This window comes from Plecotus auritus (genome assembly GCF_963455305.1).
Source record: "Plecotus auritus genome assembly, chromosome: 13".
NCBI classification, from domain to species: domain Eukaryota; kingdom Metazoa; phylum Chordata; class Mammalia; order Chiroptera; family Vespertilionidae; genus Plecotus; species Plecotus auritus.
Genome location: NC_137779.1, coordinates 31,763,453 through 31,778,876, shown reverse-complemented (window position 1 = coordinate 31,778,876; position 15,424 = coordinate 31,763,453). Strand labels below are relative to the sequence as shown.

At 67.4% G+C, this 15,424-nt stretch overlaps 1 protein-coding gene across 4 annotated transcripts in view; it reads right to left on the bottom strand.

The window, feature by feature from the left end:
* Window positions 1-11,079, bottom strand: part of FBRSL1 (fibrosin like 1) — a 37,571-nt gene extending 26,492 nt beyond the window's left edge. For all 4 annotated transcript variants that reach the window (XM_080649597.1, XM_080649594.1, XM_080649595.1 and 1 more), the window contains exons 1-2: window positions 10,446-11,079; window positions 4,193-4,390 (exon numbers count right to left, since the gene is read on the bottom strand). In XM_080649597.1, the coding sequence (XP_080505723.1) occupies window positions 4,193-4,390; window positions 10,446-10,724 (477 nt within the window). In that variant the 5' untranslated portion in view covers window positions 10,725-11,079. The remainder of the gene's footprint in view (window positions 1-4,192; window positions 4,391-10,445) is intronic.
* Between the last annotated feature and the right edge of the window lie 4,345 nt (window positions 11,080-15,424).

Sequence of the window (15,424 nt, the reverse complement as noted above, 5' to 3'; positions counted from 1 at the left end):
ACCCGCGGGGAGTCTCTGCATTAGGGTTAGGGTCAGCCTCTGCCCAGGGAGGAGGCCGGCCGGGTCTGGCCCAGCAGCCGCACGCCCGCCGCCTCACGGCACACACTGAGTGACTGGAACAGAGGCAGTCTGGGTACCCAGGACCCGGGAGGAAAACTCCGCGGCGAGGGGGGCCCTCTGGTGTTTATCAAACGAAGGGCAGGACCTGCGGTCAGTGATGGGCATTCACCTGAAGCGGGGCCCACACGAGGGCACCCCCGAGCTCACAAGACAAGCTCCTCCTGGGGTTCCCCCAGCCTGGAGGGTGTTTCAGGGGGACCCCTTCTCAGACCCATGCTCATGCCTGCCCCCTGGGAACCCCAAAGGGTCTGGGGCCCTGCACGGTAAACTCCATCTCAGTGGGGCCTCCAGGGTCCTACACGGACACCCCCTCCCACCTGACAACGCAGCTACAGCAGGGCCCGGGCGGTGCACCTGCGGACGGGGAGGTGGAGGCAGGGCCCGTGCGGGGCATGGAGCGCACACCCAGGCTCCATCCAAGGCATCCCTGGGGCAGCAGGGGCCTCCCCCAGACCCCCCTCGAAGACTCATCCATCCTCACTTCCCGCACGAGGTGGCCCCCACCCCACCCCCACCCCCACCCCTGACCTAGGGGCAGCTCATCTGCCAGAGCCCAAGCCTCCACCCACCTCCCAGCTGTGTCCTATGGCCAAGAAGGTGGCTCAGAAATGAATTTACCTTCCAACGTCTCCTAGTGACCAATCCACAGAGAGCCCGCTTCCAGACGGCCCCGCAGGGCCTGCATGCCCCACGGCAACACCAGCAGTGGCCCCAGGACGGGTGTGTGCAGCCCAGCGCCCCCCTGCGGCAAGGGGGCCTCCCCAGGTGGCATCCCCCAGGGTCCCAGCCCTGTGAACTCAGAGCAGCTGTGGGGTCACAGGTTTGTAAGCCACTCTGGGGTCCAATAGAACCCCAGCCCCTTTCTCAGCCTGCAATCACACAGGGCCGCTCACCCTAGGCTCACAGCGGGGTGGCCCAGATGGTAAGTGGGGCAGCCCCGGCTCTGGCTGGGGGTCCCCATGGCCCTGCCCCACACTCTACAATTGGCCGACACCCCCAGGGGCTGCAAGGCCCACCCCCGTCCCGGCCCGCCTTGGGATGTGCCCAGCAGGTGCAGGGACCGGGCAGAGGCACTCACAGGACCCAGGACTCAGGGCAGGACACACGCCTGAATCCCTGTCCAGCGCAGGGATGAGGGAGAGGCCAGCAGAGCCGGGTCCTGAGGGCAAGGATGGGGAGGAGACCCCTGCGCGGCACACGCAGCCCCGCCCGCCGTCCCCGCTGTTCATCAGGTGTAAGGAGCCCAGGTGCACAATCAGGCAAGACACTCTGTCAAGTCACAAACGCTGACGCTGCTGTAAGAATGGTACGGCACTTTTTATTGTCTTCAATCCAAAAATAAACCCTGCGTCTCTGGGAGGCCCTGAGTGAGGACTAGGGGACCCCAACCCGCTGGTCAGGCCCCCACAGGCAGGGTCCTCGTGAGCAAATGGGGAGGGGGAGGCCGGGAGACCGGGCCCCCGAGGTGGGTCAGCAGGGACATGCCTGTCACGGCAGGCGACGGGAGCACGAGGCTGAGCGGGAGCCTGGCCCTCGGGGGTCCCAGCACTGGAGTGGCCTGCCCTGGGCCAGGGACAGCAGAGGCAGAGCTCTATAGTGTGGGGTCTGCCCAGCAGGGGGCGTCCGGGGCAATGGAAGGCTGCAAGAGGGCACTGAGGACCCAGGGCCCTGGAGACTCTCTTGGTGCAGAGCTGGGGGTGGGGGCTGACCCACTTCAGTGACTGGCGACTAGGGTGGAGGCAGAGTCCCGGGGGACCTTCCGTGCCACCAGCAGCTTCTACTCGACCACACATGGCCCTGAGCACTCTCGCGCCTCCACAGTCACAGGACCCGGAGGTGGAGGCAAGGCAGGCGGGGCGAGGCTGCACCCACATTCTGCGGGGGGGAGGGATGCACACTGACCAGAGGGGAAGGGTCCTGGAGTGAGGCCTGCAGCTCACACACAACCACGCACACACATACTTGCACACCTGGGGGGCGTGCACAGACTCAATGTACAAGGACATGTGGCATTTTAGAGGCACAGAGAAACAGAGGGACCCCCGCAGCCCCTCCCAGGGGCACGTGAATCACACAGCAAAGAGCGGGCACAGGGCAGCGGAGCAGGCATGGGGGGGCGGAGACACCGGGTCCTCTCCTCTCTTCCTGGTGCGGGCGGCCTTGGGCGGGTAGCAGGCCTTGGGCGGTGGTGGCCCTGCCCGGGGCTCCGCCTCTGCTGAGCCAAACGCAGCACACAGCCCGGCCATCTGGAGACCAGTCCGCAACACAGCTCGGGCGGCAGAGGAGCCTGGCCCAGGGGAGCCACGGGTGGCCGTCGGAAAAACGGGCATCAGGCTCCTGGGCTCACATACGGGGCCTGGCGGGCTGAGCGGGTGGAGGATCGAGTCCGTCGTGACCGCAGGGGCCAGCAGGGGCGGCCCAGGGCCAGGTCCAACAGGGACCGCCGCCGAAGCCGCAGGGGCCCCAGGAGTGGCCGGCGGGGCGGGGGGGGATCCCCCAGAAGCGAGGGGCGTTTGGGGATGGGGAGCAACGGCCGGGGCTTATAGGGTGGGCCCGGGCCCAGAAGTGACTGCGGGGGTTGGCAGTTCTGCTCTGGGCCCAGGAGTGGCTGCTTCTGTTGACTCGGCTGTCTGGGGCCCAGCAGTGAAGATTCGGGGGGCCCGTGCTTCTCCGGGGCCTCAACTAATTGCTGGGGCTGATGGAGGCCCAGGTGACCAGGTTGACCCAGGAGGGACCTTCGGGGCTGGCATGGGGTGAGCAGTGCCTGCCAGGGGCAGCAGCACTGGCCTGAGAGAGAGCAGCTGGGCCGGCGGCGGGGACGCAGCACGAGGGGTGACTCGGGGGGCTGGCAGTGCGGGCAGCAGGCCGGCAGGGACTGAAGGGGCCCGCACCACTGTCTTGAAGATGCCCTGCTGGGCTGGCTGTGCAGACATGAGGCCAAGCACGACCACGTGGGGCAGCAGCAGCGGTGCCAGAGGGCCAGCAGGGACCGCAGGGGGCAACAGAGGTGGCAAGGGGCCGGGAGGGAGCGCAGGGGCCGGCAGAGGTGGCAGGGGGCTGGGGGGGAGCACAGGGGCCGGCAGCGCTGCCTGGGACCTAGGGGTGACCACCGTGGCCTGGAGGGCGGAGCCAGGAGTGGCCGCTGAGGCCGGCTGCGCCGATCTGGGGCTGGGAGCAGCCGCTGGGGCCGACAGGACTGACCTGGGCCCAGAAGCGATCGCCGTGGTCGGCAGGGCTGACCTGGGCCCGGAAGTGACCGCTGGGGCAAGCTGCGCTGACCCGGGGGCGGCTGCTGGGGCTGGCAGGGCTGCCCGGGGTCCGGGAGAGCCCGGCTGGGCTGGCAGCGCTGACACGGGGCTGGGAGTGACCCCTGGGGCTGGCTGGGCGGCGGCTGCTGCGGGCGCTGGGCCGGGCCGGTCTGGTCCCAGGGGCTGGCTGGGAGCGGCCCCCCTTCAGGGGAGCACACCTGCATGGAAGAGAGAGCACGTGTCCACCTGGGCCAGTGTGCCTGCAGACCCCCCGTCCAGCCCGGCCCGGCCCGGCCCAGACATGCTGCCCCGCACCAGCAGCCCAGCCCCAGGTGAGTGAGAGCGTGACACGCCGAGAAGACCCGCCCTGGAAGAGGGCGTGAACAGCGAGCTGGGAGAGCGGCCGCGTGCGAGCACCTGCACAGCCTGCACTCTGCTCGCTCGCTCGCTCGCTGGGAGAAAGCCCCCCACCAAGGACCACCGGCCACGAGTGCCCCAGACTCTGCGCGCCACGCAGGTTTATCAATGGAGCGCCCCGCAGTGAGCCCGGCCCCCCTGCGGTACAGACACAGTGGACACCCCGTGGTTGGCGGAGCCTGACAGACGCGACGGGGAGACGGGGCCAGCCTATCAGGTGCACCCTCAGCCCCCTACACCTGCTCCAGCCCAGGATCCAGCCTCAGAGGGCACCAGTCCACCTGTGCCCACACCCATGCCCGACAATGACCGAACGCACGCCGGCCGGCCCAGATATGCCGACAGGCGGTGCCCAGGTGCTGGTGTGGCCCCCGGGTGCCCACGGCGGAGTGGGGGGCCACGCTCACCTGCTTGGCGGGCTGCAGCGGGACTTTCCTGCCCCGGTCGCAGGGGGGCTCCAGGTCCTGCTCGGGGCTGCCCACCTCCGGGGGCCGGCCGTTCTCACCGGGCTCTGCAGGCGGGCCGTTCTCTGACTCACGGGGCTTCTTGGCGAGGCGACGCTCCCATCGCTCCTTCCGCTCCTGTGGCTTCAGGGCCATGTCCTTCTGTGGGGGAGGCGGGACGAGCAGGTTAGCTGGCAGGGACACTGGACACTGCACCAGGACCCCCAGGCAGCTCCAGGACTGCCTGTTGGCACCATCACCGAAGGTGACAGAGGCAGCCATGAGGAGACCCTGAGGGATGCCCAGGTGGGGCCCCAGAGCCCAGGCACCATCTGCCCAGAGATCTCCCTTTGCAGCCCACCTGGGGCATACACACCTGTGGGCACACCTGACCGACAGGCAGATGCCACCGCACAGACCCTGCACCCATGCCCGAATGCAGAGCGACCCTACACGGCGGGCAGCACGTGCACAGCGGTGTGCGACCCCCAGTGGCTGAGGCAACGGCCCCGCCCTGAAGGCCCTGCACCCAGAACACTCCTGGGCCCCAGGTGGCTCCGATGCCCTGTAGCCACTTGATGGCTTCGTTCCCTCAAGCATCACCACCACACAGCACCCCACCAACCAACCCCGAAGCTGCCGCCCTGCAGGCAGAGGCGTGGCCCCACCCCTCTGGCCACGTGGGCACCCCACCATGCCTGGAATCGGACCGCCTCTCCACGCCCTGCCTTTTGTGGGAGGAGGCCCTGTGGGATGAACATGTCACCCCTGGCACAGCCAGGCCTGGAGCCCCCTCCTTTTAGGGGCCAGGAGGCTGTGGGTCGCGGAGGCCGCCTGTCCCCCAGAACTCCTGGACTGGAGACCTAGACGCCCTTACCCACTCGGTTCAGGAGCTCAGGCCAATGCCACCTGGGCCGGTCCCTGTGCAGCCCCACCTGCCCCACCTGCAGGCTGGACGCCCTTCGCACATGTGCCCAGGGCCTGGCGCGGCTGTTCCTCCCCCTGGCATCCCTGTGGCTCACACTTCCCACCGCAGCCCCCACACCCTGCCCCACCTTCGAGACCTGGGGCACAGAGGACCCCGCAGGGTTCCCTCCATGTGGTCCTCTCCCGTTTGCCTGGGACTGAGCAGGTTCCCAGGATGTGGGACTTGGGGTGCTAACATCGGGGGGCCTCAGAGATTGCAGAGGCCCCTCAGCCACCACAAGGGCACCCTCCTCCTTTACTCACAACTTTTGCCGGGGCCCCTCCCACCACACCCACTGGGAGCCAGGAGGGGGGTTCCCTCTGCCTGGCCCAACTCCCCGACCCCCTGCATCCAGGACAAGCACCTCCAACACCCCACACGGCGCTGACCCCTGGCCCTGGCACGGGACCCTGTGCGGCGCCGCGCCGTGGGACAGGACAGATCACCCCATACCTCCTTGAGGCCCGTCTACTGACCCCAGGCAAGGCCCCTGCCTGGGAGGCGCCTCCCTCACCCACTGGCGCGGCTGTCCCATGTCACACCGCCCCCAAGGACGTCCCCGAGAAGGCCTCCCTGCCCCGGAAGCTTCTGGATCCTGCCTCACTACACCCGGGTCAGTCTCCTGCTGCCCATCCAAGAGATGGTCACTGTGACCCTGGCTGACCACCCGGGCCACCCCCGACCCACACTTGACTGGGATGAAATGTTCCCAACCTCTGTCCAGTTTCTGGTCTCCCAGCCTCTTGCCCGGACACCCACCCCTCCACTCCGCCCCTCACTGTGCACCAGGCAGCGTGCCCCGGCTCCCCTCCGTCCAGGACCTGCACCGTGGCCACTGCTGCCCCGCTGTCACCCAGAGGGCAGGAGAGACTACAGCCTGCCCACGGGGGGGGGGGGGGATCTTGGGGTGCTGTCCCAGGACGGGGGACAAAGAGGAAGAACACGGGACCAGCGCAGAGAAGGGCAGCCTCATCCCGGTGAGGAAACCAGTCCCAGAGCAGGCACGGGCTCCTGGTTGCGTGGGGAGGAGCAGAAGCAGCTGTGAACTGGGGTCCCAGGCCTCACAGCACCCCCCCCGTCCCCCCCCCCCCCGTCCTGCCAGCCTCGTCAGGCACCTGCCGGCTGAGCCACCTGTCTGCTCCCCTGCCCGGGGCAAGTCCCACAGAGGCACTGGGCCTGGCGTGGCCGCTGCTCAATAAATGCTCAGCGAGTAGGGAGGGACGGAGAGCACACCCTGCTGGCAGCAGCCCTTCCTAAGGCCACACCAGCACACAGGAGCACGGCCTGCCCCAGGGCCCCCAGGGAGGCCCCCAGGGAGGCACCAGGAGACCATCCCAGCCACATCCGGGCAAGGGCTGCCAAGGGTCGCGAGGGAGGCGGCTCAGGCCTCGCCACCCGCCAGCTCACAGGCGGCTCCCATCTCAGGTGGGCCTTCCGGCGGCGACCCTGCTTCCAGCAGCTGGTCCCACCCTTTCCCTCACCACCCGCCTCCCCACTGCGACCAGCACCTCTAACTGGAACCACGGTGGGCTGGAACCGGGACCCGACTCTGTCCCTTGTGGAGGGGCTGACGGTGCCCCTGCACCCCACTCCTCCAGGACACAGGACCCACAAACACAATGTAACCGCAGACCAGCTGTGCCCAAACCCCAGCTACAGGGCAGCCCCCCGGCTGGCAGGCCTGACGTCCCCCACAGGTGACGGCCCAGACGCTTCCAGGCCTGACAGAGTCCCCATGAAAAGATGCACCCACATCGAGGGGAGAGGCCCACCAGAGGGGACGGGCACCGCCGGGGCCACAGGACACGAGAAGGCGGCCACCAGGGAACTGCCAGAACCTATGGGGAACCCTACGAATGGCCCAGGTACGAATGAGGTGGGGCAGCAGCCCATCAGGAACCAGTGGAACACAGGTGGGCCAGGTCAGCAAACCGCACAGACCCTGGGCGGGCGGACCTGCCTCCCCACTTACCAAACCCTGCCGTGGGGAACCCCACCCACCATGACGCTCGGCCTCCAGTGCTAACTCCCGGGCACTCAGCAGAGGGAAGGAAGGGGAGAGGACAGCTCTGCACCCCCTGCCGTCGGGTGCTGGGGAGCATGGGACAGGTAGACGGAAGCCGAGGCCCGCGACGCCCTGCCATGGTGGAGCAGAGGAGGGGGCTGGGACAGGAGATGGTCCCTGCCCACGTGCGTGGGGCGCAAGACACCTGAGCCCGGGGGTGGGGACGGGCAGCCAGCACTCACAGGGCCACAGCCGCGAGGTGCCACCTCGGAGCATCCGCTCTGTGCGCCCACCACCCGCGATGAAGGTGTGGTGCCGGGCGGGCCCTCAGACCAGTGTGCGCGCCCATGGTGCCGAGGGGCAGCCCTCCCAGAGCCCAGGCAGCAGCCCAGGTGGTCGGCACCTGCGGGGGCATGTGTGGGCTGTGTCAGGACCCTCCCCCTGCCCGGTCGGATTCCGCCCCAAGACCGTCCGGAAGACGCAGCCCATGCTCAGGGAGGAGGTCATGGGTCTGTGGACCAGGCTGCAGCGGGTGGGCCCTGGACGAGGACCTCACCCTTGGCCTCGCCTCCCTCCTCTAAAGTGGGAGCGAGGACAGCGCCCTCTCGGCCGGCCGGCCAGCATCCTGCTCCCGGACTCCTCTCCCCCACATTAGGCGCTGACCCACAGAACGGGGGACGGTGACAGTCGGCGGCGGGCTCCACACGGGCCGTGGGGCCTGCGATGGCTTGGCTTGGGCAGGTGCAGCCCGAGGCTGTGGGCCCTCAGCGGGGGTGGGGAAGCAGCCCAACGCCATCCTATGGGGGTCCCGGCTTGGTGCCACACCTCGTCCCACGGTTACCAAGAGCCCGCCCTCTCCGGGCCTCAGGTTCCCCATCTGAAGGGCAGGTGCTCAGGCTTCTCCACCACCAGCTCTCCTCACTGACCTGGCCATCGCGTGGTCTCAGCCCCGTGCCCGTGAGAGGAGTGGGCTAGGCACATGGCCCCCCGATCAAGGCTCCCACAGCGTGGGCTTCCAACACACTGGCTGGTGGGGCCCAATCCAGCTCCCCACTCTCCCAGCCCTGTGTCCCCAGGGCCTCAGACACACAGACATGCTGGGATCCTCTCAGCCCCCCACCCCGAGGCAGGCCCAGGGGTCTCCCTTAGGGGCAGACACAGGTGAACGCAGCTGTAGGGACTGTCTTGAGCACGGGGTAGGGGTGTGTGTCCGGGACACAGACGGGTAGGGGTCTGCCTGGGGCAGAGGGAAGAGGGATGGGGAGTCTGTTTGGGCTGCAAGGGGGATGGGGCCTGCATCCTCAGGACACAGGTAAGGACTCCAGGGAAACGGACCCTCTTCTCTACGCGGGTCCCACCTCCTGAGCAGGTCCACACCTGACGTCTGGTACGTCCCCCGTGGGCAGAGCTTGGAGCCCGGACAGGCTAGGGCCTTGACTCATGGCCTCAGGCCTCAGTATCCCTATCGGGGCAGGGGGACAAGCAGGCACAGACAGCCTGCTAGAGCACACGTTCACCGCATGCTGGCTAAGAGTGTCTGGGTGAGAACCACTACACTTTGGCAAAAAATGAGGCCCCCCCGGAGTGCCAGTCTACCAACCAGAGCGCCAATCTAGATGCCGCGACTCCTGCAGAAGCCCCGGACTTTCCAAGGCGGGTGGGCCCCTCCCGGGCTCAGAAGGGGAGAGAGAGGCGCATGGCGGGGCCGGGAGTGACACAGAGCAGGCTCTTCCCACTGACCTGCCAGGGCTACTGGGAGCCACAGACCCCCAAACCCACGGCTGCACTTTCAGTGCCCGGAGGCGGGGGGGGGGGGCATCGCGCGGACCCCCCCAGGCTCGTGTCACCAGGGCACGCTGATGGACCTTAGGATCAGATCAGCCTTCCCAAACCTCGGTTTCTCCTCCCGCCTGTCCACTCGATGACTCCACAAATGTGCACGGGGCACTGGGACCCCACAGGGGACATCAGAGTGGTGCCTGTTCACACCTGGCTCACAAGTTCCGGGGGGATAACCACAGAGCAGAGAGCGGACCCACAGGAAGGAGAACATGTGAAGTAACGGGGGTCCAGTGGAGGGAGGAAGGCGGGCCCCTCGAGGGACACCTGCTCCGAGGCCTGAAGGCGCCAAACTTCGACGCGGGCAGAGGGACCAGCAGACTCACAGACCAGGGGGTGGGAGACGGTGTCGGGCGGGAGAGGCCGCTGGAAGAGGGGCGGTCTGACCCATCTCGGAGGCTGCAGGGGAGGGCCTGGCTTGGATGAAGGCAGAAAGCTCTGCCCAGGACACAGCCGGGCACGGCCACCACACCACACGGGCAGGACGGCGGATCCCACGGCTGTGTGGTTCGCTCCGACAGGCGTGCCCCACCTCTGTGCATCCCCTGCCCAGACAGAGAGCGGCAAACCCGTCCCTCAGCCACCTTGCCTGGCGGCCAGCACCTGACCCGGAGCTTGCACAGACCTGGCAGACCCCAAGGAGAGGGGCCTGCCGTGTGGGCACCTCCCCTACTGGGGCTCACAGGCCCACTAGCCCCCAAGCTCGGGGAAAAGGATGGGAGCCGTTAACGGAGTGACCCCTGGGACCCCAAGCCCAGCAGATGTTGGTCCCTCAAAGTAAGTGCTGAGGGTGGGGGCGCTGGCTGGAGGCTCCCGGGACTGGGCCAGCATGCCTACCCCGGCCATTTCTAGGAGAGGAGACGGCAGCTCCCTGCACCCCCGCCCCCCTCGCCAGCTCCCCGACAGTATTCATGTCCCTCTCCACTCACCTGGACTCGGCCGAGCAGGGCAGTATTTGCTCAGCAAATATTGTCCATGACAAGCACTATTTGTTGTCATCCTATTAACAGTGTAGCCGGAGAGAGGTCTGAGAGATGACCCCCCGCCTCTCCGTCCAAACAGAAGCCGCGAGGGGGAGGGAGGACAGGAAGAACCTCCAAGTATCCATTTTATCGCCGCCCCACCAAGTCCAGCGACTGCGCCTCCCCAGCACATCCGGAGCCCAATGAAGTGATACTTTGATCAAGAGAAACAATTGCCAAAAGGTCCGATTGTGCAGCCCGACGGCCCCCCTTCTGGATGTAGATATGTTTCTCCCCAGTAGCTCGATACACGAACACCCCCTGCACCCACCGCAGGCTGCCGGGTGCTCCGGGGCCGCCCGGCGCGCGGGGAGCCCCTAAGGGGTGGGTGTGCCGACGCCCCAGGGCTGGGGTTCCCCGCCCCCCCACCTCCGCCGCACGTACCTCCAGGGCCTCGAGCGAGCTGAAGCTGGCGATGGCAAAGCCGTCGATGACCTCCTCCTCCTGCGAGCTGGACTCGCGGCGGCGGCGGCGCGGGGGGCGAGCGGCGGCGGCGCGGGGCGGGGGCGCGCGGGGCAGGCCCGCGTTCTCCTTGCCGGGCCCGGGCTCGGGCTCTTCGCCCGACGAGGCGCTCTGGTCGCGGGCGTCGCGGGCCGCCTCCCGGCGCCGGCCACGGTCCCGCTGCGCACGCGAGCGCCGGCTCGGGCGGACCTTGGCCTCCATGGCGCGCGGTGACCTTGCGGCCGCGCCGTCGGGCTCCCGCTGCCGCTGCGCTACGCGTGGCCGCCGGGCTCGGTGCGGGCCGCGCGGGCTGGGGCCCTGGGCGGCGGCGGACGGCGGGCCGGGCCGGGCATGCCGCGCGGGAGCCCTCAGCCCTGGGCCCGGAGCGGCCTGGGCGCCTCGGAGCGGGCGGGCGCGCGCATCGGCGGGGCGGGCGGCGCTCAGCGGCTGCGGGCCGCCTCCGCGGGGGCGCGCCCCATGCGCGGCGGGCGGCGGGCTGGGTGGGCGTCGGGGCGCGGGCCGGAATGAGGCGCCCGGGATGGTGAGGCGGCGACGGCAGCGGCGAGGACTAGAGCTGATAACAACTGACGTACTTCCGCCCGGCAGCCAGTGCCAGAGGAAGTGGGCGCTTCAGTGGCCCGGCGCGAGCCCCGCCCAGGACACGCCCCTTCTCGACCCGCCCCGCCCAGGAACGTCCCTTCCAGCCCCGCGTCGCCCGGAACACGCCCCTTCTAGGCCCCGCCCAGGTTGTGCTCTGCTCTTCCGGCCACACCCCGCCCAGGCCCCGCCCCGCCCTCGCGCCGTTGGCTGCGCCTCGTAGCCCCGCCTCCGGCTGACCAGGCCCAACCCCTTTAGGCCCCGCCCCGCCCGCGCGCCTCTGTCAAGCCCCGCCCCTCGCGTAAGCCCCGCCCCTCTGGGTGGGAGCTTGGACGCCCCGCCCCTCTCCGGTCTCCACCGCCCTCCCTGCTGCACAGGGGAGGTTTCGGGGGGGCGGGAACGGCAGCCTCTCTCCGGGGTGCGGGTAGAGGGGTCTCTAGGCCTCCGCAGTCGCGGCCTCGATTCCGGAAGACACTTTCAATGAGAGCACGTGAGCAGAAAGCGGGGACCTCTCCAGCCCAACCAGACACGTGGTGGAGGGTCAAGTTCACCGTCACGCTGGAGCTGGAGGTAGGCATGGGGTGTGAAGGATGGGATATCCTCGTCCCCCCTCCTGATGTGGGGGCGAGTGGGCTCCACGCTGCCACTCCTCCTAGGGGGACACGAATGGCGCGGCATGGATGGGAAGTTCTGGTCCCCGCTCCTGACACTGGGGGTGGGGTCTTGCTGGGCGAGTTCTCACGGAGCCTAGAAACCCCACCCACCTGCATGGGGATGTGAAGGCCGGAGGAGGGGTTCTTGGCTTCAGCCCCACCCCCCATCCCTGCCCAGGCTGTCTCCCCCTCCCCCTGCCCTTCCCCTCAGGGTCTCCCTGCCCCTCCACGGCTCTGCGTGTTCTACCTGTCCCCCACCCCGTAGGCAGCCCCCAGGTTCAGGTCTGAGGTGGGGAGTTCCACAGACAGACATCCCCCTCCCCTCTCCCAGGATCTGGTCCCCAGGTGTTAAAGGTCAGGCAGCTCTCCCCAGGCCAGCCCCCGCCCGGAAGGCTCCCTGTGGGGACCGCCTGGCCCTTCCAGATGGGAGGCCCCTAGGATGCGATCCTGGGCTGCCAGGTTCGCACAGAAATAGTGGTCCCCCAGTCCCGGCCCCCAACTCGCCCCCTCCGGGCCCTGCCAGACCCTGCCCCTTACCCAACCCAGGAGGACCCATCCTTCCTGGGAGAAGGGATCCCGCACCACAGACACTGCCCACCCCAGCCAGCCCATTACCCTATGGCCTGAAGCCAGGCCTCCCCAGGTCCCACCCCACAGCCAGGCCCTCACCTGGCCACTGCCTGCAGCCCAGGCCTCCCCAGGTCCCACCCCACAGCCAGGCCCTCACCTGGCCGCTGCCTGCAGCCCAGGCCTCCCCTGGCCACTGCACACAGAGCTGAGAGGCACTGTGACCATCTGTCACTTGGCTCCTCTGTAGGATTCTGAGCAAAGTTAATGGACATGAAATTGTATTCAAAATTCAATTTGTTCTCGCAGACCCGACTCAGCCCTGTACCTCGGCTCCCCTGGGGCTCCGACATACGCTCTGCCCGCAACCTGGCTAACAGGCCAGCCCCCGGGACCACGTCTGGGAATAGCTGTTTGCCCCACCATGAAAGGGACTGGCTGGTTCCCACCTTCCCGGTACCCAGGGAACTGGCACCTTGGGTCCTGGGTGTATTTTAGATACTCAGCCCACTTCCCTGGATGCTGGCTCGTGGGGGACGTGGGGGGCCGCTGCCCCTCCGTCCCCCAGCCGGGGAACAGGCAGGTGGCAGTGGCTCCGGCAGCAATAAGGCAAACAGCCCCCAGGCTCCCTGCGATAGCACCACCTGTTTGGTCTTGGCCACCACGGGCTGCAGGTCGACCGAGGGGCTGCGCTTTGGACTGAGGGTCAGGCTCAGGTCTGTTCCAAGAGGGTCTCTCGGACCCGGGCTGCAGGAAACGCGCCACCTGGGGCCAAGCCAACCCCACAGGTACATGACGCACCTCTAGCTTTAGGCCTCGCCTTACCGGCTCACATCCTGCCCGAAGCAAGTCACTTGGCCGAGACCGGTCCCTGGGGCACGAAGCTGAGCCCCGCCACCTCCAGTGGGGGCAGCAGCCATGTGGCAGGCGTGTGTGTGTGTGTGTGTGTGTGTGTGTGTGTGTGGTCCTGCTACCAAGGGGTACTTCTACCCCCTGTGCCTCTTCCCCTAATTCCTTCCCCCACCCCTGCCCCCCCCCCCAAGATCGGCTCTGGGTTGGATTCTGAACCCACTTCTACTCTAGGGGCTGCCCACTGTCCTGACTCCCCCAAACCCCCACCCGCTGTTCACGCCCTCCCTCTTCCTCAGCCCTCACTCAGGTGTCACTTCTTCCCACAGGCCGGCGGGTGGCTCCGGCTGGGTCCACGGGGCTGGGCAGGCAACGTCCCTCGGAATTAATTCCCGTGGGGGTTAGAGTCGCCCGCCCACACACGACACCCGTGCGGGCCCGGCAGGCGGGAGTGAGAGTGAGCGAGCAGGCAGTCTGTACCTAGAGGCCCGGCAAGGTGCCTGGTTTTGCCACGGTCCTGCATACGGGAGGGGTGGGGACCGGGAGCATTTGTAGATGTGTGTCCAACAGTGTGTGAGAGCTGAGTGTGCGCACAGGACTTCACACACTCCGGCTGCTGTTCTTTTTTTTTTTTTTTTTAAATATATTTTATTGATTTTTTACAGAGAGGAAGGGAGAGAGATAGAGAGTCAGAAACGTCGATGAGAGAGAAACACCGATCAGCTGCCTCCTGCACACCTCCCACTGGGGATGTGCCCATAACCAAGGTACATGCCCTTGACCGGAATCGAACCCGGGACCCTTCAGTCCGCAGGCCGACGCTCTATCCACCGAGCCACACCGGTCAGGGCCCCATTGATTTTTTAGAGAGAGTGGAAGAGAGAGGGAAAGACAGAGAGAAACATCGATGGGAGAGAAACACAGCAATGGGTTGCCACCTGCACGTGTCCGGCCCGGGGCCTGGGCCAGAGAGGAATGTGCCCACGATCAGAGTCGAACCCGGGACCCTTCCGTCCACAGGCGGATGCTCTATCCACTGAGCCAAACTGGCTAGGGATTTTTTCATTTTATCTTATTGGTTTTTAGAGAAAGGAAAGGAGAGAGAGAGAAACATTGGTGGGTTGCCTGCCGCACCGCCCCCCTCACCTGGGACAGGCACCCACCTGGGTACGTGCCCTGACCAGGACCCATGTACGGGGACAAGACTCCGTACCGCTGTTCCTCTTCTGCTTCTAAGTCTCGGGACTCACACAGGGAGCCGAGTCCTGGTCCTCGGGGGTCACGCGAGGTCTGGAGTCTCCTCGGGTTAATCCGGGTCCGTCCGCGTGATGACCGAGCGCAGGGGCTGGGCTCTTGGTGGGAGACATGACACCACCCGCTCAGGCAGCATCTCCATTTCAAAGATTCCGAACGCCAGCGATCGAGCGATCGGAGTGCATCCAGGATCGGAGTGAATCCAGCTGCGGCTCACCTGCTCGGCAGGGGGATGGGCAGTCAGCGCGGAGGCGTTCGGATACTTTCCCACACCCCTCTCCCCGCCACAGCCCCCCCCCACGCCCACCTCCTCCCACGGGGGGGGGGGGCTTCACACCTCCTCCCCTGCCCATTTCTATCTGTCACACCTCGAGAGGAAGGGAGAGGGAGAGAGAGAGAGAGAGAGAAACATCCACCATGAGAGAGAATCATGGATCAGCTGCCTCCTGCACGCCCCACACACTGGGGATCCAGCCCACAACCGGGGCCTGTGCCCTGACCGGGAATCGAACCCCGACCTCCTGGTTCATAGGTCGATGCTCAACCCCTGAGCCACGCCGGCCAGGTTTTGCTGAGCATCTGTGTGGCCTGGGAGCTGGTTGGACCTGCTGTACCCGGACCCCCCTGTCGTGGGCGGGGATGGAGATGGCCACCCCCTGGCTCACCAGACCTGGGTCACATTTTGGCCGGGTTTGATCAAGGTGAGGGCGGGGACCCCTGAGAGTGCACTGAGGCGGGGGGTGGGAGCAGGGGCTCCTCAAAGCAGGTTGGGGTGCTATTAGGTTAGGGGGAGGAGGGTGGGCAGGTGGAAAGGGTCCCTCTCCTCCCCAAGGGGCTCCTGGGGCCGCTACAAGGACGGTGGGGCGGGGGGGCCTCACACCATCTGCCCCTCCTGGGAAGGCGTCTGGCTTTTCCGCCCAGGCTAGCCGGGAGCAGGTCCCCTGTCGCGTGCGCCCTCGGAGCCCTGGGCAGGCGGCCCAGCCAGGGCCCCCGGGGAGCGGG